The 25,224-nt window shown below is 43.3% G+C and overlaps 1 protein-coding gene across 11 annotated transcripts in view; it reads left to right on the plus strand.

The window, feature by feature from the left end:
* The window catches only part of LOC113951571 (A-kinase anchor protein 2-like), a 264,418-nt gene extending 239,542 nt beyond the window's left edge, over window positions 1–24,876 (plus strand). For 10 of the 11 annotated variants that reach the window (XM_027652664.1, XM_027652653.1, XM_027652658.1 and 7 more), the window contains 4 exons: window positions 1,500–3,891; window positions 11,624–11,802; window positions 15,011–15,049; window positions 21,236–24,876. In XM_027652664.1, the coding sequence (XP_027508465.1) occupies window positions 1,500–3,891; window positions 11,624–11,802; window positions 15,011–15,049; window positions 21,236–21,328 (2,703 nt within the window). In that variant the 3' untranslated portion in view covers window positions 21,329–24,876. The remainder of the gene's footprint in view (window positions 1–1,499; window positions 3,892–11,623; window positions 11,803–15,010; window positions 15,050–21,235) is intronic. The other variant, XM_027652654.1, reaches the window with a different exon arrangement.
* The last annotated feature ends 348 nt before the right edge of the window (window positions 24,877–25,224 follow it).

Consider the following 25,224-nt stretch of genomic DNA (forward strand, 5'->3'; position numbering starts at 1 on the left):
ATCTAGTGGCTGAAGCCAGGAGTGTCTTCAAACGTGTACAACTATATAATTAGACAGAAAGATCTTCAGAGTGTTTTTAGAAAGAGCTCTTCCGGCTGACTGCCTGTAATTCTTTAAGGTGTGTCAACTGCCTATGTAAATCCAGCAGCAATGTGATTGTTCAGGTCACTGGTAAGTGCCATTGTGCTCCTTGTTGATCATCTTCTGCTGCAGTGTATATTAATAGCATGCTGGATAAGGGACAGCAGGGGATGGGGGTGACTAGCAGACAATGGTGCCCTTGTTGGTGGCCACTGAGTTCACAGGGTTTGATCACTGCCATTTGCTTTCCAAGCCCATGCCTCACACATAGAAACACACATAGAAAGGGAAACAGAGACCTCAGATACCATATTTCTGTTTTTAAGAGTTAGTCAAAGTAAATAGATGTGTCACTTTTGGTTTTCATGATGTAGGAAGTTAGCAAGAGTTAGCAAGTTCTTTTTGAAGAGTGATGTTTAAAATTTCCTTTTCTTTGGCTGTTTTCTTTTTTTTTTTTTGCCTTTTTGCAATATAGAATTATTGAGGAATTAATTGGTATGTTGCCAATGTAATTGGAAGTTCCTTCAGACTTTACTCACAGAAGTTCATTAGGCTGCTTGACCAGTAAAATCTGCCTGTAACTGAACATAAATAGTGTTTCTTTCAGTAACCTCCTTGTGAGCAGAGGCAACACATCAGGGAGAAATATGAATCCAGTGCATCTGCACTGCAGATCAAAGAAGTGGGAGGGAGGAGACCATGACTCTGGTCTCTGTCATGCTCCTTGTGGTGGTCTTCATGCCGTGGGAGTTGCAGATGCTTCCTGTCTCTCAGGTCCAATTGTGTGTGGGTTTCCGTGTGGGCTGGAGAAAGACCCCATTTCTCTTCAACACCATGTAATTCTACCCTGTGTTTGATGACCAGGATTGAGCCACTGAAAAAATGAGCATTCCCTGCCACATCCTTTTTCCAAACTTGATATGAATCACTTTCCTGCACATAAGCATCTGTTTCTGCAAAGCAGGAGCAGTAATACTTTTCATCTGTAGAAGCATTATGAGATTTCCTTTAGGTGTGGAAAGCATTTTTAAAATACCAAGATCATAGGTCTTGTGGTGCTGCATGTGCAAATCTTTGAAAAGTCTAAACTGCCAAGTCAGTATTACCTTGGAAATCCAGAGCTCAGTCCTACTCACAGATCAAGATGCAGGCATGAAAAAATGACAAAGTGAGGATGGTAAGCAGATGGGAGATCCTTAAACGAAAGTTTGTGGTTCTTTTAATACCTTTTCCAGTTTATGGTACGGTAAATTCTGTTTTTTGTGTTAATAGTTTGCCTTGCTTTTTCACGTTCTGAGGGAATGCCTTAATCTCAAGTTTAAGAAGTGCTAGGATTTGGTTTTCAGATCGTGTTTACCTCCCAAAAAATTGGGTGAGTTTTTTTAGGACTTCATCATAGTTTTGTTCTCTTATTTTAGAAATCTTCCAGAATCCCTGAGGATGACATCCGGTTGAGAAAAAACAGAGACCAAAACTGTGCCAATTTCTTGGAGCCAGCTACTGTGCTTGCTACAAAGGAAGAGAAAATGGAAATTGAAGTTCCAGTTTCTGAACACAAAAGCATCACCACAGTGGCTTCACCACATCCCGTAGACAATCCAACCCACTTTTTTTCCCCTGCTGCCAGCCACAATGGACTTAAGGAAAGGCACGAATCTCTGGACAGTGAAGTTGCTAAGGAGATCAGATACCTAGATGAAGTGCTGGAAGCAAATTGCTGCGATTCTGCTGCAGATAGTACCTTTAATGGGACATCCTCCCCTGAACCAAGTGCAGTCTCCATTATGGATGGCTCAGGAGCATCTGCTAATGTCAGTAAAGATTCAGGACCCAGTGAAAGGGAAGAAAATGTAGCCGACAAGCAGGCAGCCTTGGAAGTTGAGGCATGTGAAGGTAGCATAACAGATGAGAACCTGAAATCTAATGGCCATTCCTTGGGTGGACTGAAAGAAGACACTAGGGAGAGTCTGAAGGTGCCAGGAAGTCCCACTTCTTCAAACAGTTCTAGAAGATCCTCTAAGGATGGAGAAACAACTCTTACAACCCTTAAGAAAGAGGCAAAGTTTGAACTGCGAGCCTTCCATGAAGACAAAAAGCCCTCAAAGCTCTTTGAAGATGAGGAAGAAAAGGAAAAATACAGAGTCCGCAAAGTGAGACAATCAGAAGAAATGATGGAACTTGAAAAGGAAAGAAGGGAACTCATTAAGAGCCAGGCTGTCAAGAAGAACCCCAACATTGCCGCCAAATGGTGGAACCCTCCTCAAGAGAAGCCCCTGGAGGATCAACTGGATGAAGATCATCTGGAGTCTCACAAGAAGTACAAGGAGCGCAAGGAGAGACAGCAGCAGCAAGGTGCAACACCAGCATCCCCCAAACAGGTCAGCTGCTCCTTTGTAGCCCCAGAGTCAGTCAATATCAAAAAAGAGGATATCGTCACCGAGCAAATTGACTTCTCAGCTGCCAGAAAGCAGTTCCAGCTGATGGAGCATTCAGGTCCATCTCAGGGTCAGGCCCCACCGAGGCGGTCAGGAACACCTAAGATGTTCTCCATCAAACCCTTCTACAAAAGCCTCAATTCTCCATATGTGGACAAGCCGATGTCCTCTGTGACAAGACCTGTTTCAGTCTGTGGGCAAACAGGACAGCTTGAGGGTAACAATGTCCCAGTTGTCAAAGCACAGAAAGTCTCCTGTACCTCAGAAGATGACAAAAGTGCCCAGACTACTGTGGCTGACACAGCAAGAGAGCTACCATGCAGTGATAGCCCCAGAGCTGGACCAGCCTCAAAACTGTGGGCAGAGGATGGAGAATTCATGAGTGCAAGAGCGGTCTTCACAGTGGTGAAGGATGATGGACAAGGAATTCTAGACCACTTCCCAAAGTCAGGCAGCGCCTCTTCCCCTCCAGAGGAGCTTGACTCCGGTTTGGATGATTTGTCTGTTAGGTCTCAGGATACCACTGTCTTGGAGACCCTTTCTAATGACTTCAGCATGGATAACATAAGCGACAGTGGTGCCTCCAATGAGACCATGAGCGCCCTGCAGGAAAGTTCGCTGGCAGATTTCTCCCTGCCACAGACCCCACAGGCTGACACTCCAGCAGAGAGTAGAAGTGAAGGCATCTCCAAGTCTTTCAGTGACCCAGGCTGTGAATCCCCTTCCTCTGCCTTGGCAGACTCCATGCTGATGGATGACCAGCTGGAGTACCAGGCTGGCCTTCTTGTTCAAAACGCCATCCAACAAGCCATAGCTGAGCAGGTGGATAAAGGAAACTGCGAGGAAGAAGAAATACCAGCAGAGAAAGAGATCTCAGTCCAAGAGCAGCCAGCCACCACTGGGCCAGCTCCAGCCTCCAAGGAGCATCAGAACCCAATGTTTGAGCCACCCCAGGTGTCTTCACCAGTTCAAGAAAAAAGGGACACCATACCAAAGACTTCAAAAGAGGAAGACTCAGGACTCAGAGAAGGGAAGAATTTGCAGCAGTCACCCATGTACTCAGCCAGCCAGCCGTTCCTTGTGGAGGAAGGCAAACATGAAGTCAGCTATTTCAGCAAGTATTCAGAGGCAGCTGAGCTTAGGAGCACCGCCTCCATCCTGGCCACGCAGGAGCCTGAAGTGACCGTAGGCCCTTTCAAGTTACGGTCAAGGAAACAGCGAACTTTGTCAATGATAGAAGAAGAGATCAGAGCTGCCCAGGAGCGAGAAGAGGAGCTGAAGAGGCAGCGGCAAGGTCTGCAAATGGCACCAGGCCCTGTTACAAAGAGTGTAACACCCATGCCCACCAGAACCGTGTCTTACAAAACTGCACCAGGTAAGTGCCCAAAGTGTTAGAGGGAAAGTGAAATGTGACTGAAAAGTCAGGTATGGTTTAGTTTTATGTCATTTTTGTATGAAAACATTGTTTTGCGGGGTGTAGGAGGGTCATGACTTCATCTGCCAGGAAACTGCAGGTAGGAGGACTGCATAGGACAGCCATGCAGTTCATGAGCACAACTGTGGAAGGCTCTGTTTTTTCACAAATGTAGTGCAGTATTAACTTAGAGATGCTGATCATTATTACTAAACACTGTGCTCTATTCATCCCCTGCCACACTGATTGTAGCATGACATGTCTATCCCTATGCTGCTAAGACCACCCACTGTAGTTTAAGATCATCTCAGGGAAGGACAGCAACAGTCTTTGCAGCTGTATGGCTATTTGAAAGACAAACATACGAGGCCTTTCTTAACAGGCTTTCTGTTCTCTTGCATGTCATTAAGGAAGTGCAAATGTAGTGGAGATTCACAGATTTTGGGGTTTTGAATCAGATTTCTTTTTCTGTGTATTTTGCTTTCTGTTTTCAGGTCTTTCTTGACCTTAATGAACTTTGTTTTGTAGAATGATCTCCAGAGTCATGAGTTGCCATGTATTTCAGCTGGTGTCATTCACTACTGAATTAAACAGGCATCACAAACAAAGTGCTTAATAGAGTCAGAAGTCCTCCTCTGACTGATCAGTTTCTGAATTCTTGTGGGGACATTCATTTCAGTTGAGCATATCTCTTTTCCCCTTCTCAAGAAATAAAATCAAGCACTCATGCCTTCTTAATATAATACAGAAAAATATAAAAAAACATATACCAGGCTTTTTTCTATGTAGTGATTTTTATAAGCATATACCTACATAGGCTTTACAAGTACTTAAGAGGTTTATTAACAGTGATCATTGTGAAGAAGTATTCATTTTACTTAGAGTATTTAGATTGTGTCCTTACTTCCACTGGTGTAAACATGAGCTAGTGATGGTCGTTTTCTTTTGAAAGTCATGGCAAGCCTGAGTAAGATCTGGATTTAGTTCATTACCCGTATGATTGTGAACTTGGAGTGTTATGGAACACATAAATAGCTAATACTTGGGTTTGTTTCTTCTGAAGAGGGGATGATTTTAATCTGTGGGTTTTGCCAAAAAATGTAGCAGATATCAATCCTTTCTTTGGAGCGCTATTGTTATTACTCCTACAGAACAGCATTTTTAATAGGAACCACTTCTAAACTGAGGTGTTCTGAGCAATATCTGACAAGATGTGAGATACAGGGCACCACAGACGTCAGCCAGGAGGACTCATTGCATAAAGGTGTGTTCGTGACCTCTCTCAAAACCAGCATCATCTGTAGCTGAAAGCGCTCAAAATGATATGATTGTGTTTTACTCACAGGTGGTGTTGGAAGTACTGCTGCCACTAATGCTTGTTTTAATGGAGCATCTGCGAAAACAGTGTACTTCTGCTTTCTCTACACAACAAGGCATTTACTTTGTGTCTGTAAAAATGTTTGTCCTAAGTTATGTTCTAGAGAAAATGATAAACTTCTGTTTATAATGAATCATTCCAGACAGTTTCCCTTAAAATGTCCAACTGCCACACGTTCAAGAAAGAAAACTGAATCTATTAGCCAATGACTCAAGCTACTGCATTTTGCAGCTGGTGACAAGGCAAAGAAGTAATTTCTAGGAAAAGATGAATATGTGGCAATGTTTAAGAATGTCATTGATCAAAAAAACCCACAAAGAGCATTGCCAAAGTCATTCTTAAATTTTCTGCTTTCAGTGCTTTCTGAGCAGCAGATGTGTTCAGCATAGCTCTCAGCTGGAGTACATCAGCTCAGCACCCTTAGTGTTGCAGGGTACGTAACCTCATCTCATCTCATCCTTGCTGTCCCTGTAGCCAGCTGTACTGCAGTTAAAGCTTGCAGGCGTCCTTAAAAATAGGGAGGAGGAATACCATGCAATCCCTTGCAAGATTGCAGCCACTTTACTTTTAATATTTACAGTATCTTTTAAATATTTGCAAAAACAGAGGTGAAATGTAATTCATCAGAGGCAAAAAAGTCTGGCTGTAAAGCTGAATTGCAGCCAGTTACAGAGGTGATTTACAGAGCGAAAAAAAACCCTGCTTCTGGTGGACACAGTAAGGATTATGCTGTAGAATATGTCTGGTACTGTGTAGTGGGTTGACCTTGGTCTGATGCCAGGTACCTGCTAAAGCCACTCTCTCCCTCTGCAACTGGACAGAGGAAAGAAAAAAAACAGCTAAGGATTCATGAGTTGAGATAACAGCTGGGAGAGGTCAGTCCTTGATGGACCTCTCCAAGGTGAGTCCATCCCTCAGGCAGCAGCTCCTGCCAAACTGCTGTCCCGTGGGTCACTCCTCCATGGGGTGCAGTCCTTCATGAATGAGCTGTACTGACATGGGTCCCCCCACAGGAGCCACAAGCCCTGCGAAGGAAAAAGCTGCTCCAGCAGGGCTTCCCTCTCCACAGGCCGCAGGTCTCTGGCAGGACCCTGCTCCATTTTGGGGCTCCCACGGGGTCACAGCCTGCTTCATGCATCCACCTGCCCCAGCATGGGCTCCTCCATGGGCTGCAAGAGGGTCTCTGCACCCCGATGCTCCTTCATGGGCTGCAGGGGGGTCTCTGCACCCCGATGCTCCTCCATGGGCTGCAGGGGGGTCTCTGCACCCCGATGCTCCTCCATGGGCTGCAGGGGCACAGCTGCTCCACCATGGTCTGCACCACGGGCTGCAGGGCCTCAGCTCCGGTGCCTGGAGCATCTCATGCCCCTCCATCTCCACTGCCCTCGGTGTCTACCTTGTTGTTCCCATGTTTTAACTCCGCTCTTCCCAGGCTCGAATTCTTTCTGCACCACAACTTTTTGTTCTTAAATATGTTATCACAGAGGTGTTACTGTTACTCCTGATTGGCTTGGCCTTGGCCAGTGGCAGGAAGTCCATCCTGGAGCCAGCTGGCATTGGCCACAGGGGAAGCTTCTAGCAGCTTCTAACAGAAGCCACCCCTGTAACACCCCAGCCCCCCCGCTACCAAAACCCAGCCACAGAAACCCACTACATACTGTAAAATGAGTATCTAGTTTCACAAAGAAAAATAACAGTAACACTACTACTAATAATAATAAAGAAGAAACAGAAGTACTTCTGTCAGCAAATTATCTTTCTGAAAGAAAGAATTGGCACTTTTAACATCAAGATGCCTCAGCAGAAAGGGATTAAATGGTCAAGTCTAAATTTGAAAAATCTATTTCTAAACCTTTAACTGGGGAAGTGTAAACTCACCAGAACTCTTTTGAGGAGGTATAATTAATTTAATTAGCAATGACCCTACAATGAGGTTGGTTTTAGTTGGTGGTCTGGGCAGAGTAGCTTTACTAGGACTCCAGGTGTTCCATGGTTATTTATTACTCCTGCTGCTCTTCACTGCTGTGGATGTGGATACTTAGGTGGATAACAGAAACGCAAACCACAAGAAAGGACTGCAGTGAACTGCATTGTAATTTTACTGAAATGTGGAAGATTAACACCATTCATGTTGGTGTATGTATGAAGTAACTGCTAATTATTTTAGATAGCAAACAGGCTGGTTTTACTCACTCTGACAATACAACTTTCCTACGGCTGACTGTAGCACTCAAATTTGTCTGCCAACCACCCAGCACAGTCCAAAAGGTCTTCCAGTAATAAACCTCTGTAGTGCTAACAGTGTCCTTCCAAGTTGTTTGGGGTGATTTGAAGCAACCTTTTAACCCATCTCAGTTCACTGGATCAAGACACAGGGTAATTTCAGTGGAATGTGCACACAGGACAAGACTTGTCCAGAGTACTTCTGGGAAGGTAAAGATGAAGAACCTATGCAAATTCTTTCACAAAATGTTGGGTTTCCTGAGTGAGAAAAATCAAGACAGACCAAGGAAGTGTCTGAGTACATGGATAGTCTTCGTGGGCCCCAGAATATTTATGGAGCTCTATTTAAATTTGATAGTTTCCTGTATTGCTTTGCTGCAGCTTCTGCTGCACTTGGCACGGCACAAGCAGCTGCATAGCAAGCCAGTGGTTTCCTCCTACAGTGTACAGATAGTACAGCATCTCTCCTGGGCAGAGCGGTTGAGGCTGTTGTCTGATAGTTTATTTGAGCAGGATAATGGGAGTGTGACACAAGAGGATTCAGCGTAAGTTTGGTGATGTAATTTCCATGTTCCTTTTATTAGGAGTAACTCAGACTACGAAGAGCTTGTATCTAACTTTCTGTAGTGCCTGGCTCTAAGTAATCCTGTTCGTCAGAGGAGGTGTGAAAATCATTACATGAGAGGTCTTGGTTTGGTGAAGGCTTTTCAGTTGGGGAGAAACCCTTTGTGAATCTTTCTGTCTCATGACGAGGTATAGGGAAATTGCTCACACAAGTAGCTACGCCTGGGAGAAGCTTTGGGAAGCTGTCACGTCTACCTTTTCGGTGCTTATTACTAAAGTGTTGCCAGGCGAGGCAGAAGGCACGTTGCACTCCCTGCACTCATATGCAGTCACTCAGACCCACTTGCACACCCATCAAGGAGAGCTGCCCACCAATTAGTCATCGTATGTTGTCCTCAGCCCTCACTAAATGAGCTAATTTCAGTGGGTGGTGTAAGCCAAGTGAGAGAGTGGCAACTTAGAGATGCAAGCAATCAGATACCTTTAAATTTTAGCTAACTGTTGCCTCCAAATAGTGAGGGATGTATGTGTGTTGTCTTTTTCTTTCTTTTACCTACTTTCTTATCCTGAGTGGCAGCTGTGGAGCTTAAGCCTTTGTCAGAGGAGCCTCTTCAGCCTGAAAACTATTTTCCACTTCTGTTTTTCACTAATAAGTATCTACGCTAAGGAAGCTTCTCAGGTTCAACCATAGCCTGAAATTACTTTTCGTATAGTGGGAGGAGAGGCAGAAACTTTGGGGCAAGATATTTTTAATATTTGTGGCCATTGCACAAATATTTTTAATGCCTTATATGCTTGTAAAGAATAAGAACCAGGTATAATACATATGCATTAACTCCTTTTTAAGATCAGAATTTTGAGAAAGGCTAGAGCAAAAATGTTTATGGGAAATGCTGTTTCCTTACCCCGCTTTATAGGCACCAGTAAAAAAAAAAGCAAAGTTCATCATTCTCTTCAAGGATTCCTCTGGAGTGCTCATCAGTCATCCCGTGAGCACTTCCAGGAGTGCCTTAACAGCATACAAACCCAGCTCATTTGTCATTTGCTCTTTTATTCCTTCCGTAGTGGAGAATGTCTATGAAGTGAGAGGATCTTTGAGAGGTTCTTTATTTAATGTTTGTATGTTTGTGCTTTTGCGTATTTGTGTTGCTCACCTGGTGTTCGAGAAGAGCAAAGAAGCCCACCTTTCACCTTAAATGGCTCCATATCGCCAGAGGGACCTGTTCTTTCGTCTCCTTCAGCTATCCCCTGACTCCAGCACAGACTGGTTTCCTGAAGCAATCTATCTTGCTGAAATCTCTTAATTTGAAAAGTTTTCTTTGCTATGCAGATGTCTTAAAAAATGGCAACAATATCTGTAAGTAAACAGTAAATGTGTACATGTAGATTTGGGATGCTGTAGCCTTTTATTTTATGTATGTGTCCATACATGTGTACATATACATACAATGTATGCATACACAATATGTAAGTATAAATATAATACAAAGGTTCGACTCAGTGATTTTGGAGGTCTTTTCCAACACTAATGATTCTGTGAATGTATGAATATGACAATTGATAGGCCTTCCAGCCAGGGGCAGTGGATCTCCTTGGAGATACCCCCTTTATAAAATGTAGATCCCCAAAGGTGATTTGGAGTGGAAGGAGCTCTTTTCAGCCATTAGGCTTGTCCGTGAGTCTGAGCATCCTGTGATGTGTCTGCATCCCTAGGGGAAAGCAGAAGTTGGGCAGACATCTGAGAACTCTCATTCTTTTTGCACTACTTGCATGCATCTAAGGCAATTGCTAGTGTAAGAATGAAGTAATACAGGAAGATGTCTGACCCTCAGTCAGGCCTTTTATTTTCACCACACTTTTTTACCCTTTGGACTTCACTGGCAAGGTGACAGTTTTTACTCTCTCCTGTGGAGCAGTCACAGATGGGTGCAGCTGGGCAGCTCAGGATCTGCTGTTGGCCTCTGCTTTGGCAGCGTAACTCCTGGTTGTCTGTGGAGCAAGACAGCCTGATGCAATGCAGAGAAGAACCTGGGCCCACAGAAACCCCCCCTCCACTCTCTGGTAGGGTGATACAAGGAGGATGAATTCCCAGCCTCATCCCTACACCACCCAGCTTAAGATAAGCCTGTAGCGAGAAACTGATCATGCTGGGTTTTTCAACACTGATCAGAAATGAAACTAGCCTGGCCAGGAGATTTCTTGTAAAAACACCTCTGCAGTGTCTGCTCAGATTTCACTTCTTCCTTCAAGAATAAATGCTGTTGATTTTTGCAGGAGGTTTCAAGGCTGCTCTCTAGTGGCTGCCACTGTCATGATGCTTTTTGAAGGAGCAGCTAGGTTTTCCTTTGCCTCAGCAACGAGTTTCATGAAAATCTGTATGATCCTTCTGATTACTTCACTTATTTTTAAGGGATTTGCAGTGAGTATTTTTCTCCCTTTTTTTTTTTTTTGAGGTTTTTTTTGTTTGTTGGTTTGGTTTGGTTTTCTTCCCTCATCCATTGAAATGTCATATTTCAAGGAGTTGATGGTGGTCCCATAGAAAAGGAAGTCTGATTTTGGTTTGGTATTGCTTTCTTCTGTCATAGCTGAGAACCCTGGCACATTATTCCTATGACCTGCCACTGTCATCCTCATTCTTCCTACCAGGACAAGGTGGGTAGCTTAGCCCAGACCAGTGCCTGGTGATCAGAAAGGCAGACTGTACTTCCCAAAGAAGCATAGCTTGTCCATCCCCTGAGCTCTCCTGCAGCTTGTAGAAGTGGTTTCCTTGTTCTGCTATGCCTTTTACCCACCTCTGGGGTCACTGTGCCTAAAACAGGCTTCCATGGGGTGAAATGGGCACAGTTAGAGAGAAACCTGACTTCTCTCTGACTTTCCTCCCACCAGGAGACTGAAGAGCCCTACCTGAATGAAGGGTTTACAGGACAGAGAACTGATCCTGTTTTGCCACAGGTCTCCCTGCGGGAGCAGCCTGTGCAGCCTGCAGGGAACTGCTGCAGGAGAGAGCAGTACCAGGGATCAACCCCAAACATTTCTTGCTTACAAAGCAGATAAATTACTGGAAAAAGAGAAAAAGCCAGCAGTGCTTAACAAGATACCTTCTTTGGATGTCTTGTGCATGGTCCCTGTGTGTTGTATTGAACCAGAAAAAAAAAATCTTGCAGTTTTCCAGAATCTTAAAAACATTTCCAAATCACTGAAATGTATCCTGTAGGAGGGAACAGGGGTAGTTCAAGAAGATACTACTGTGAACAGTGGCAGTGGGTAAAACTTACATTGTGTCATTTGGTGACTCCTCTAGTTTTTGTAAAAAGATTTAATAGTCTTCTGGTGTAGTGGATTACAGCAAGAGGGAGAGTGGTTTTAAAGTCCATGACCATTCTGATTTGTCAGATTGTTTCATGGACCTCATTCCAAACTATTTCTTCATTCAGACCCTGCTGAAAATGGTTCTCCGGCTGTCATCTTTGGTAAACAACTTGTGAATCCTCAGCTTAGGAAGGATCATTCTTTTTCATATCATTGCAGGGAAGATAGAGAAGATCAAGCCTCCTCCATCCCCTACCACCGAAGGCCCTGTCTCACAGTCAGACTCTCCGTCCGAGGAGTCTGCTGGAGCCCAGCGACCCAAGAACCTGATGCAGACCCTGATGGAGGATTATGAAACACACAAAACTAAGAGACGAGAAAGGATGGACGACAGCAGTGTAAGTGCCGTTTTCCTTTTACTTTTTGCTCTGTAATACAGACTATGACTCACAAGAACCAACAGACAACAAAAAAAAACTATTTCACCAGAATCTGTTCAGATCACCTTGTAAGTGTGTAAGGATTTTAACACATTGTAAGGAGCAGATGTTCAAAACGGGAGGATGGGGGCCAATGGAGAGGAAGAGAGTGTCACTGTAAATATTAAAGGCAACTCAGATTTCATTTTAGTTAAGTTAACCAATAATAAGAGCAGTGGATAGCTGCACTACAACTACCAGATTCTGTAAATGCACACATCAACAAGACCCTCCAGTGGGTTATTTTAGATACTCTTTGAAATTTTTGGATCAAGCATGTATTCACACCTGTGTTTGTAGACCCACAAAGTCCCATTCCAGTGTGCTCAGGATTCATTGTAAGCTGATAACTTCCCCAGAAACCACTTGTTGTGGAACTGGACTGGGAATGTCTCAGAAAAAAAACTTGGATCCTTCAATAGCCAGTTTGCTATTTCCTGCTAGACTTGTTTTTCTTCCATACAAACAGTAGTAGAGTTTAACCCAATGAATTTTGTAGCTGGAAGTATCAAAATTCAGAAGCAACTATTATACAACATGTTTCCAAACAATACATGAGCTGTTTCTTATTCAGACTTGTTATTACTGTGGGCAGTGAGTGCAGAAGGTAGTGAGATATAAGTGCAGTATAGAACTTCTTGAATGGTCACAGTGTTTGCTGAAGCAGCCACAGTCTTCCAGGCATTTCCCAGAGATGTCAGAACAATGACCTTAGTGCCAAGGAGCTCATGCTCCAACAACTGCTTTCTAGTGATGTTCATTAATGTCAAGGTCTCATTAGGAGTATAGAAGTAAGTGAAGGTTTGTAACATGAATACTGCACTAGTCTGGCAGCTTTTTTAATCATTATTGGTAAATATTGCACAGTAACATACTTAGAATGAATGCACTGTTGCACTTTTGTTGGCTAACTAAAATGCAAATAGATTAATCTCCAGTGCATACCAGAAACTTTCTGGTCTGTTATTCTACTGAGACCATTAAAAAACAAGATTTCATTGTCCATCAGGCTTCTGCAGCCACATAGGAAGCCAGCTTGTGCACAGAAGCATGCCTTGTTCAGGCAGTGGCATCTTGGGGCCACATCTTAGGAAGGAGCTGCTCTCTGGTTTCCTCTGCAAAGCACCCAGTGAAATTAGGTGGCTTCAGCTGTTCCAGTTAGTGCTGTTTTCTGGCATCTCTCCAGAGGATCTCTCTCTGAAGGTGCTCAGAGGCTTGCAGGGCACATGTCACAGCTCTCAAGACCTTTGTAGAAGCTATGAGGAACATGAAAAAAAAGATGAGTATAAAACTCCAACTGTGCAAACTAGAACTGGTCTTTGGGAACCCCACACTGAATGTCTGTCAGTGGCTGGAAATTTTAGCACAGCAGAGAAGCTGCTCTACTTAGAGGGGTGACACTCAGCTCTCACTCACCCTACTCTCTTCCTCCATCCTTGTTTAGAGTGTAGGTGACTTGCCCAGCCCATGAAGTGGTGGCTGAAATCTTCTCCCACTGGTGTGATGGTCACATACATTCTACTTGTAATGCATGTTGTTGCACACTAAAGATATGCAAGATGTCATTACATCTGACTCCCTCTGCTCATTTACCCGAGTGCAGCTCCTCAGGCGCTTGTAGAGCGGCACACGTGCCCCCTAGAAAGCAGGCTGGCCACAGTTGCCTGGTCTCCTCTGCAGTTTGAAGTAAGCCCTGATGTCCTGACAGAGTGCTGGTCTGGGCAGTGTCTGACCAAAGAGGTGTGCTCCGAATGCCAGCTCGACTATCCACTGCTGCTAAAGCAGCTCAGGCACTGACTGCGCAAAGATGTGCTGCCAGAGCGTTGGTGCCAGTCAGACAACCCTGGGGGATAGATCCTTTTCTGGGATGAATTGTCAAGTGAATTTACAGAGCCGCAGCACACATTGAAAGCCTGCAGTGTTGAGGTTTGTTGTCATTCTCCTCTTCTGTTAAGCCCATTGCATAAAGCCAAACAACATTCACATTCTTGCTGCTGCCCACCCAAAATCCTATTAGAGATGTGTGTCCTGTAGCAGCCAGGGACAACTTCCTCGGAACAGCAGGAGTGTTTTGTTTCTCTTCCCTGCCTTTTTCCGCTCTCCTTTGGTAAACAACTCCCACCATTGACAGGGGAAAGATAATTTAAATAAGAAGTGCTGCGCTTGTACCACTGTCAGTTTGAGCTAATATTTTACATGCCAGGCTAAGCAATTATTATTTAAACAACAAATAGCTTTGATTTGTCAGCAGAAAACATTTGATCAGTGTTCTTAGGAAAAAAAGATTTCTGTAACTAAAGGAACAAAAGATAAATCACTGGACTGTTTTTATAAATACATGAAATATATGGGGAAAGGAGCATAACTAACAACCAGACAGGCAGCTGGCACTTGGAGCATTACATCCAGAGAGCTGAATGTGGCTCAGTGTTGCTCTTTCTGAGTGAGGGGAACCAGGGACTTCCTCGAGTACTGGGAGCAGTCAAGGTGCCATGGCACAGCAGCCATGGTCTTCTGAATGGAATTGTGGAGAGGTTTGATGTCCATGGAAACTCCCTCTCATGCTGAGCACACCAGCAGTATTGATGTATAGATATTTATTTTCTCCCTACATAAGACACATCAAAAGACAGGAGAGTGGTTTCCATAGGACATCTACCCCGTCTCTCCTTCAGGCATCACCAGCCCCTGTTTTATGTCTGGCTTCAGTGGCTACAACGTGGCCTCTCTGTCCAGTGCTTGTTGGTTTTGCCTTTCAGAAGGGCAAATCAAGCGCATCTGTTCTTGGAAGAACTTCACTGCTCAGGAAAAGGGGCAGTTTCTTCCAGAGGATACGTTACAATACAGGGTTTAAATAGATGAGTAAAAGAGAAAAAGCAGCAGCAAGAAAACGAGTCAAGCACTGATGGTAAACAAGACTGAGACTGGCCAAGCAACGTCATTAAAATAACACCAAACTGATAATCTTTCTTTTTTTTTTTTTTTTTTTTTTTTGTGACAACCAAGTTGCTTGAAATCTTATACTATGGAATGTGCCAGTTCTTGCAATTTCTTTAATTTGTTCTTGTTTCCTAGTTATAACATGCTTGTTCAATGTACTAATGCTGGTCTTTTCCCTTTCTACCAGTACACCTGTAAATTACTGTCTAGCAAGGTTACTTCTGAGGTACTTTTCAACTGCTTATTTATTTTTGCTTCCTCTTGCATGGTGATTCCAAGTGCATGTTGCTGCAGTTGGTGTTTTCGTACAGTGTGCCAGTGCCATTTCATATCAAAATCGGGATGCCACTGTGTGTGTGTGTGTGTGATATTCCTGCATGTCTCTCATCCACAAATATTTGTGTGGCTGGTTTTTCTAACCCTTGGATTCTGGTTACAATTTCTGGCACAGGAGGGGTTGTAATTAAAGGGATATGATGGCTGTTGCCCAGGACTTGAACATTCCTGAGGCAAGAAATGTGAACTTCTCCTTAATCCCTCTTATGATTTAGCAGGCAAAGCTAAACCTGAGATCCAAGCACCCTGAGATACTGAGTGAAACTGCCGTGGCTTTCCTTTGTTTCTGATTACACTGTGTTGAAATCTCTGTATTTTGTAAAGAACCTGAACATCAACCTTTCAGCTGTGGAAGAAGAGTCAGGTCAAGTGCATGGCCTCAAGTCTGCTGCATTTTGTGATCCTGTCCTTGTCCCTGTCCGTTGTGATGTGATGACTGATTAGACTCCCACAGCTTAGCATCAGTGTTGGTCTCAGGGTAGAAGAAACACAGACCTGCCAAGGAAAGGGTATTTAGAGTATTTAGTATTTTACCAAGGCAGAACTTGCACACTCCTTATCCCTGTAAAGCTGGACTTTGCCAAAGGCAGTAATTTTAAGAGCAGGTAGTTGATGATACTAACTACACTTTTGCAATGTTTGTTAAGAACAAGATGCTTAGTAATGTGGATATTTCAGTTGCCTGTAATTTTCTGTGGGGATTATGGTAATGACTGACATTCATTTATCCAACATCAGCACTTTTTTATAAACATGAACCTTTCACTGTTTTTATATTCCATAACGTATTTGACCACATCAGCTACCTCAAGACAAGTACATGAATGTTTTCTGTCCTGGAGAGTAAAGCAAAGTCAACTCTTTCCTATTCATTAAATAATTTAGTGTGGGTTTTATCTCACTGATAGAAGCCAGTGATTGATCTTTGTGTAGAGTATTTATAGAGAGTTAATCAGTATAAGAGCAGTGTGCTTTCAGATGATTTTAAACACAAGTTGAGCCTCTACTCCTCCATAATATCTGCACAATAATCTAAGTCAAGATTTATAAACAGCAAGTAGTGATCAGAGTGTTTGATGCTGTGTGAAAGGCAGAAGCTCAGGTATAGATTTTACATGCCCAGCCTGTGGCCTTCTGCTGGGAAAAGTTTTGTGTCCACTGTGTATAATGATAATGACTCAAGGAATTAGGAACTGGAAGTGAATGTGCATGAATGTGAAAAGTGTTAGAAATAAAAAAGGCTGTAGAACACAGCAGTTCTGTGTGCAGGTGAAAGAAAAGTATGTGTTCTGGCTAATCCCTAGCATCTAGCCTCAGACTGAAGAAACCATATGGTTCTCACTGGAAATCTTTAGCTGAAGCCAAGCAGTTGTTTCAGAAGGAGCAGCAAGACTCAAGGCATGAAATGCCCCTGCTCTCTACTGACCTCACAGCTGAGCTGTGTCTCCTGTTCACTACAGCTTTCCATTATCCACTCCAGTGCAGGCAGGTGGCTCAATTTTAGCCATTGTTGGCAGCAGTGGAGCTGTCCCAGCTGTGCTTGCACCGCCTGGGAGCAGGGCCTTCCATGCAGTCAACCTGACAGCTCCGCTCCGGGAAGCAGCAAACAACCCCTCGGCAAGGCACAGTAACTGCTGAAGTTAAACTACGTGCAGCAAACTACATCCTGCTTCATCAGGGCAATGTGGTTGCATCACCCCCAAGCCCCTGCAGCCTATATTAAAAGCACATCCATCTACTGTTTTAAAGAGACTTAACGTGTGTGCCCATATATGGGATGTTTTTATCCTCAAAATCTTCTGCTTTTGGCCTTAGAGCTATATGTATATTCAAATTTACAGGACATTAGCTTGAGCTTCCTAAATACCAATCATACTGTAGGAGATAACTGCATTTAGGTGACATTTATGCAGCATTAAAGGCTACTGCTGAAAATTTTTATGTTACAGAACAAAACCAACACACTAGATTTGATGGCACAGGGCATACAGTTTGTGTATTAATACTGACCAGCAGCAATTTAATACTGTTTCTGTCTTGTTTCAGGTAAGCACATTTTAATCTCACGTACCCAGTTCCTAGTTTATTCACTGAATAGATTAAGTAGGTACAGTAAAGGAAATACCTATAGATGTTCTCTCAATAGTTCCAATTTTATTTAAAGCATTTAGTTTATCATTCCTGAGCAGAAATGCTCACATCTGCAGGAGCAAGCAGTCTGTTCCCTGAATTTGTGCTTCTGTGTCTTTGTGCACAGTGTGCTCCATGGACGTGCTGCAGCAACTTTACTGCATTGTACGCATAGATTTTAGACACCCAGACCTTTGCATTTTCTGGGTGTTTTCCAGTTGGTTGTTTGGTTGGTTTTTGATTGTTGGTTGGTTTGGGTTGGGTTTTTTCAGTTCTTTGAGGTCCATATGGGAAGAATCAGTAAAATATTAACCTCCAGAGAAATTTTTTTGCTTGCACATCAGTTTTGCTGCTGCTAGTCAATAAATATTAGCCTGTACTGGATAGTAGTCAGTTTTCTGACTACGCAGAGAGCGCTGCTACTTCAGTGGTTGACATAAATATGCTTTGGGCTAAAGCATATATCTGTTTTGCTTTTTTTGTTGGCACTTAGATAGCAATTATTGTTAAATGTGTTGGAGGGAGACTCAGGACAAGTTGGTCTCCATCTTTAGGATGGATAGAAAAATTAATCTTACACCTAACAGTGGCAGCTGTTTCAAATTTTTTGAGTTTTTTTTAAATCCTCAAAAATAAATTAAATCTATGAGGAAAGAACCCTCTGCAATTCTTACTGAGACCTCAAGCTGCAACCACAAGATCCACACAGCAATTTTTTTGTAGAGAGGTGAAGAGTGCTTCTTACAGCCCTGTGTATCTTTTTTCTTTCCCTCACACCTGCTTCTGCTCTCCAAATTCTTCGTGTCCTATTGCAGGTAGTACTCAAATCACCTCTCCCAAATAAGAGGTTTTATGTAACATTGCTTTTTTTCACTTACGTGGCCTTATCATTAGGGCATAGTTCACAGGCTGAAGAAGCATAACCTTAAGTGAATTGTCTGCTTTACGATCTTTCTGATTTTCAGAATATGCCTACTGCATGCAGTTATGAACCCTGGCTGCCTTAGGACACCCTGAGCACCCAAGCCTGGTCCTGCCTGGGTTGCCTTGCCTGCATCCACTGAGCTGATGTGGGGCATCACCAAGGAGGGCACTTATGAAGCATTAAGGTAGCATTTTGTAATATGACCAAAATGCAGTGTGTTGCAGACCCCCAAAACTGCCACAACAATAAAAGCAAAAGACTTTGCTTCTTTGACCTGCTGTGGAAAGCTTTTGGTGCTGGACTCATGATGGGTCTAGGGTTAGCCCTGATACCTGCCAAAAAAAACCTTTAAAATGGAGATTGCTTGCTGTTTTTAGGCAAGCAGCTTCCTGGGTCTTGAATTCAATGCTCTATTGAGGAGTCCCAGTTCTCCACTCAGTCATTCCAGTTGCTTGTTATAATTATACCACTGTTTCCTCTAGCGGGTCTAAAACTGACACAGCCTTGTAAAAACAAGGGTTGTTTTAGGTCAAGCACTCTTTTCAGTAGATTAGAAGAATAATTCTGGAGTAGCTATTCAAAAGGACCTTTAATTTATATGCTCTACCATTTAGAAGGCTTGCTATTTTAACATTGAGCCAGACATCACTACTTGTTTTCCTGCAAAGTCTTAAGTCCACATTCAATGCCTGCGTGGTATCTCTGATACAAATCTAGATACAGCTTTGCTTGGAGCAACCAGCAATGTTTGCAGAAGTAGACAAGCCTCTGCATGTTTGCACACCAGGGATAAATGGAAGAAACCCTATTGCTATCTTTTAAGACAAATACAAGCTGTCTAATCCAAAGCAGGAATCTTCAGTGTTTAAGGGTCCTGACTGTTGCAAGCCATCACTAGAGACCTTCATAATATTGTGATTTCCAGCAAGGAAGCCACTGACTAGAAATTGTTGTAAATTATGTAAAATCCATATTATTTTCAGCTGGCATATTTTTACAGGCCAAATTCAGCATATCTCATTTAAGTATATAGTGGCAGTTTAGGTTTGAACTTTTGCTTCTTCCCAGTTTCGCTGCTTCATTGTTCAGTTTGGGTTGTCTCTTCTTGCTTCAGGAACTCAAGAGTCCCAGACATGTAATTTTAACTGGTGGTCCTTACCCCTTCACTGGGAATAACTCCAGTACACAGTTTACAGGCTGATGTCTCAGACAAATTTTTTCCTGATTTTGATTATTTTTATATATATATATATATATATACGTAGGTTTGTGATCACATTTGTACTCTACTGGGTAGAATAGAAACCATTCAGCCCTTGTCCCCCCTTCTGGTGATGATTGCCCTTCAGAAAGAAGAGGCATGATTTTGGGCAGAATTTCAGAAAAAAAGTTTCTCTAGTGGACCTGGACTAGATTTGTAGCCTTGGTCAGTGCTGAGAAGGAGACAGAGCTTTAGTTAAAATTTTTCTCTCTTGGCCAAATTTTACCTTTAGTTCTTTGGCTTGTTCATAGTCAAAAGAAACTAGGAGGGCAAAGAAATACTAACACTGGTAAAACTTCACCCTATCTTCAGCTCCTGAAAGGAGATCTAGGACTTGGTTTAAATGCAGTAGTGCATTCTTACTCCCATAAGCAAAGTTACGAGGGCCTGTAATTTCAGCTGGCAGTTCAGAGCTGATTTTGTGATACTGCCTGTACAGGAGCCTAGTACCTCTATACTTTTCCAAACACAGCTTGTCACACCTGAAAGAAGAGTTTCTTTAGTCTTAAATTATTTATTTTTATTCCAGTCAAGGCATAAGTCCTCTCTACATCTGACTTTCTACACAGAAGAATGAAATAGCATCATTCTTTCTTGAAAGGTCTGCTACTCTTCTGCAGCTAAGGAGTGTGCAGGAAGCAGTAGGGACCCGGGATGGATGACATTGTTTCAGTGAAGAGTCATGTATTAACTGTGGGAATTTTTAACAGGTTTTTTTTAACATTAAAAATTTCAAAAGTTTGCATCTTTGAGAGGGCTGATTTAAAACACACTGAGAGCAATGAACATTGGCAGCTTTGTAATTTGATCATGGAGCTGTTAATTCAGTATTGTTCAGAAAATAACATTGCCATATGCTTCTATAAGAAGGCTCCAGACCCCTTTAAATCTTAATCTGCTGTGTGGAAAACACCCACGGCCATGCTGAGGAGTACATGAGACACACATCACAATGATGCCTTTTGGTGTTGTCTGATTTTCTTTCCAACTTTCTTAAAACACGTATTAAAACTGTTTCTTACTTTTTTAGTTAATTATGTGTGTGCATATGTACAATACATACCCAGTGTGTGCATGTATCTGCGTGTGTGACTATGTGCATATGAAATACATATAAATGTATTGGGGCCCATCTTGTACCAGGTTTTGTAGTTCTTCCTTGTGTAAATGTCCTTTTAGTCCAAGAGCACTTTGATCACAGCGCCTTAGCTACAAGACAAAAACCAGGAGAAGAGGATGCAGGGGTGGGAGGGCAGCAGGGTGGGTGCTGCCTAGTTCTGCCTGAGAGGGTGAAGTGCTAAAATAGGCAGCCAGCTGCTTTCTGGGCTTCATGTGCAGCTCCAAAACAGCCTCTGGACTGTTTGCTGATTGCTGGCTCCTGGTACTGAAAGTTTGCAGCTGCCTCTAGGGAGAGGGCCAAGACCCTGGGATGGGGCAATGTGCAGCTGGGCTGGTAAAGGGCAGCTGGGGCTCCCCAGAAGACATTTGGGTGCTGTCAGACAACTCCTACCACTTCTGTCCTCCTGTGGTGTGGCTTTGCTCTTGTGTGCCATCCCCCCCACCTTCACATCAGCAAGTGCTTCATCGCATGAGTCTCCCCATCTTGCACAAGGTGTGGCACTGGGAGCCTTGTGGCAGGGGCTGGTCCCTGCCTACCTGGCAGGTCTCTGTCTGCCCAGGTGCACAGTGTGGGACACCCTTAGACAGGGGCTGTGGGCACCTGAGTGACACCCTGTGCTTTCCCTTTCTCTCCTGACCAGGTCCTGGAGGCGACCAGGGTGAACCGCAGGAAGAGCGCTCTGGCATTGCGCTGGGAAGCCGGCATTTATGCCAACCGAGAGGAGGATGAATAACCACACTGCGGTGTGAAGACAGCGACCAGGCATGTCGGAACCAAAAAAAGAGAAAGGAAGAAAGAAAAACAAAAAAAAAACCCAAACACAAAAACCCACCATGAAAGCAGCAGCATTTTAGTCCAATATTTATTAAATACACAAGAAACTTGATGCACATAGACACAGAAATGATCCTGCTCCGGGCAATCCTGAAGTTACAGGAAGAACATACCTAGAAAATAGCCCCTTCTTCTTCTCTCCATCTCCCCTCTGAAAATAATGCAGTGGAGAGGCTGCAGGGGGTGGGAGCTCTTGGGGGTGGGCACAAGGGGGTGTCCAAGATTGTCCCTGTGTGGACCAGATAGGCTGCAGGCATATGGCAGGAAGTTGTCATGGACGAGTCTGTGGCCAGGGCTCACACCTGTGCTTCGTGCTGACCGAATTGACAGCCCTGCCTTGCCCCCAGGATCACTGTCCACCCAGCAGCTCCTGTCAGAACCTCCTGCAGTTCCTTTGCCTCCTACAGCCGCTGCACCAAGACCGTCGGCATTAATTCGGCATACTCTTATCCAGCCACAACACACGAAGATACTGCCCTCTGTTCTGTTTCTTCGAGGACACTGAAGGGTTGGGTTTGGGGTTGGACTGGTTGTTTTGGGTGGGTGAGTTCTGCTCCCCTTTCTAGTAATTTATGTGTTTAAATGGAGAAAAACCCAACAAACAGGGAGGCAGTTATTGAAAATATACAATCCAGCAGACTCAATCAAACAGTCCTTGTGTTGCAAACACAAGCCATCACAATTTAGGAGTGGAATAGATGGGGATGAGAGCTAAGCCAAATGGATTACCTTAGCTTTAGGATCCTATATGCTTGCAATATCACCTGAACTCCAGGTTCTCAGAGCATATTTACACAACAAAGTTTCTAAGTAGAAAATCTGTATTTAGCGGATGACAACTATTTTTTGATGGTGGGGAGGGAAAAGAATGGCATATGTGTTAAATCTTTGAAGATGGATAATTTGAAGCCGAAAGGTAGTGGGAAAGGGATAATAAAGGACATTTAATTTTTAAATGAGGCAATAATTGAACTAAGCCAGACTCTGGCCTAGAAAGAGGTAAGAAATAAAGAAAAAAGATAGTTATGTGTTCAACTATATTTATACAACGTAAAAAGCCTTTGAAGTAGAGTGCTTTGTGGAAGTCTTCACGTTTCCAGGCAACAAAAAAGCTAAAGGGCATAATGAGTTGGAAGGAATGAGCAAGGAAGAGCAGACAAGGGAAGAAAACATTACTTCTGCCGTTCAGCAGGTGTTTCCAGCGCTACAAGCAAACCATAGAGCCTTTAGTTATTGCTTAGGCTTGGGATCAGCAGTGAAGGATTAGCGTGGTTCTGTGTGCGCGTGTGGGCGTGTGTGTGTGCGCGTGTGTGTGCGGGCGTGTGCGTGAGGCTGGCATACCAGGAAGCGTATGGCAATGTGTGTACTGGTTATTTTCTCCAAAGCTGTTATACCAGCTATAGTTGTGAGTTCTGATTATTTTTTTTTTTCCGAAAGGGGATATAAAAATAAGGCACTGAGTTAATGCAGTATTTGTGATATTAAAATTTGACCCAACATGGTATTTGCATGAGTCACAATTGCAAAGTATTGACCAGTTTTGTAAGCTGACGATTAGGAAAAGAAATGTGGTATTAATTCTTGTGCTTTGTATTTGTATGTAGTATAGAGGCTGCGGGTTTACTCTTTCTTATCACCAAGCAATACAATAGGAGTATTTTACAACTGGGAACCATAATTTCTGGACTAGAAACCAACAAGTTTGGGAGGTGATGGGAAAAAAAGACACCGAGCTTTTTTCTATACAGAATACTGTCTTTTTTACAGTCAGTTATTATTTTGACATCTTTTTAAGAAATCATCAGCCAGGATACTGTGTCCTCCCTAAGCCTTTCCTTGGTTTCATGACCTGCTGTGCTGTTTTATCCTGAAACAGTGAGCTCATTTAAAATGAGTACCGATACTGTGAACATACTTTTGGTGCTTTTCTTAAACACAGAGCTTGCAACCAAATTATTCACCACCACCACCCTTCAGCATGTGATTTCTGTCCACGGACACATATAATTTGGAGGCTTATTTTCAGGGAATTGTAGCAAATACAATTGTATATACCCATGGACTCAGTTCTGTCAGTTGTCTCCGTAAGTGCTATTGAACAGAAGAAAACGCTGCTGAACCGAGAGTTCACTGTGATAAGGGTAGCAAGCTTATCTCAAGGAGGCACCATGCCTGTGAAGGAATTACATACCTAATGAAGGGGACCTGTTGTTCAGACGTGGCAGTCGGCACTGTGATTAATATCTGCAGGCAGGTCATTACTGTACAGCTGTAGGAAAAGCAGTGGCACCAGTGCAGCACTAGTGAGACCATACATGATGTAGCTGCATCTGTGAGCTCTGCACATCTGTGTCAGGAAGATTCCTGACTCCCTCCACCTCTGGGGAGAGATTAAGAGAGAATGGGAAGAAGGAGTTTCCTGAGAAGAGGATATGGCCTCTGTACTTGTGCTGAGGTGGTGTTGCATTAAATGGCGCTTTTCAGAGTTTCCTCCAATATTTGCTTCTGAAAGCTGGCTGAGCCCTGGACTGCCTTCCCAGGAACTTGTGGTAGTATGTTCTTTAGCCTGTAGGCCTGTTTTTCCCCCCTGCTCTCTCATTGGAAGCTAGTGACATTGATCACTCATTGTTGGGCATCTTTTCATGCTTTGCCACATCCCCCCCATACTGCTACAATTGGTCTGAAGTGAAAATTAAATTGTTCCTCTAGAAGGGGGATGTGGTGGTGAGGAGACTCCAGGCAGGAGTCCTCTGCAATAGAAGTATTTGTTCTTGGCCCCTGCAACAGAAGCATTGGCATGTTTCAGTCCAGGACAGACAGACTTTCCACCCAGCAGTTTTTCTCTTCCAGAAATTATGGACACTCATAGTCAGCAGCACATTCAGTGCTGTGGTAACAAGAGTGAGATGCAGTTTCCTTGCCTCTGTTATTTGATTTGCATGCTACCAAGCTTAGGTGTTTATAAGTATACGCCAGTATTACATATCTATCTATATATGACTGTATCAAATGCAACAAAAGAGCACTATTGCAGAGTTAACTTTGTCTCCACAAAAGAAACGCTGAGATCCTTTCCCGTGGCAAAGACTGGTTTTAATGAAACTGTGTATTGAAAAATAGTTAAGCATTAGCATTTGTGATCATAATCAGTTTGGAGTTACAGTGCAGGTTTTCTGAACAGTTCGTTTTTAAAGCTGCCAATTTGGGCTTCATCTTGCTCTGTGCTGACATTATCTGAAGGAAAATAGAGTAGCAGTGACATGTTTGGCAGCCAAAAGGCAGCATCCTTGTCATGACTTACCAACTAGTTTCAACAATACCTGGCTTTCTGTATGTTAACCACTTAAATGTTATCCTGCTTCTGTTTTATAGTGACTGTGAGGCCTACAATGCAAGTATATAATTATTTTCTCATTAAAACAGAAACCTGTGTTGTGTTTCTATAAAGCTGCCTGTTTCTTCACATTATTGCAGGAAGGTGTGCCCCTGCAAGCAGCATGTGGCTGGAAGAGAGTGGCCTGAGTCGCACCTCCCATGGCAGTCGGTCGGTCTCTCCCCTTGTTCTTGACTCAGTGTCTGTGGACAGCAGGAGTACAGAGACAAAGCAGACGATCAATGTGATCATCAATGTCCAATTTATTATTTAAATGAGTAAACTTTTATACAGTTTAGTTTGTTCTGGGTACATACTCACAACAAGGCGATTGGATAGCTCAGTCTCTGCACGTGTCATGCTTGCAGTTTGTTGGATCTGAGGCTCTGTCCATGCGGCCTAAGATCATACTTGGTATGCAA

The sequence above is a fragment of the Corapipo altera genome, unplaced genomic scaffold, assembly GCF_003945725.1.
Source record: "Corapipo altera isolate COAL_440 unplaced genomic scaffold, ASM394572v1 61286, whole genome shotgun sequence".
NCBI classification, from domain to species: domain Eukaryota; kingdom Metazoa; phylum Chordata; class Aves; order Passeriformes; family Pipridae; genus Corapipo; species Corapipo altera.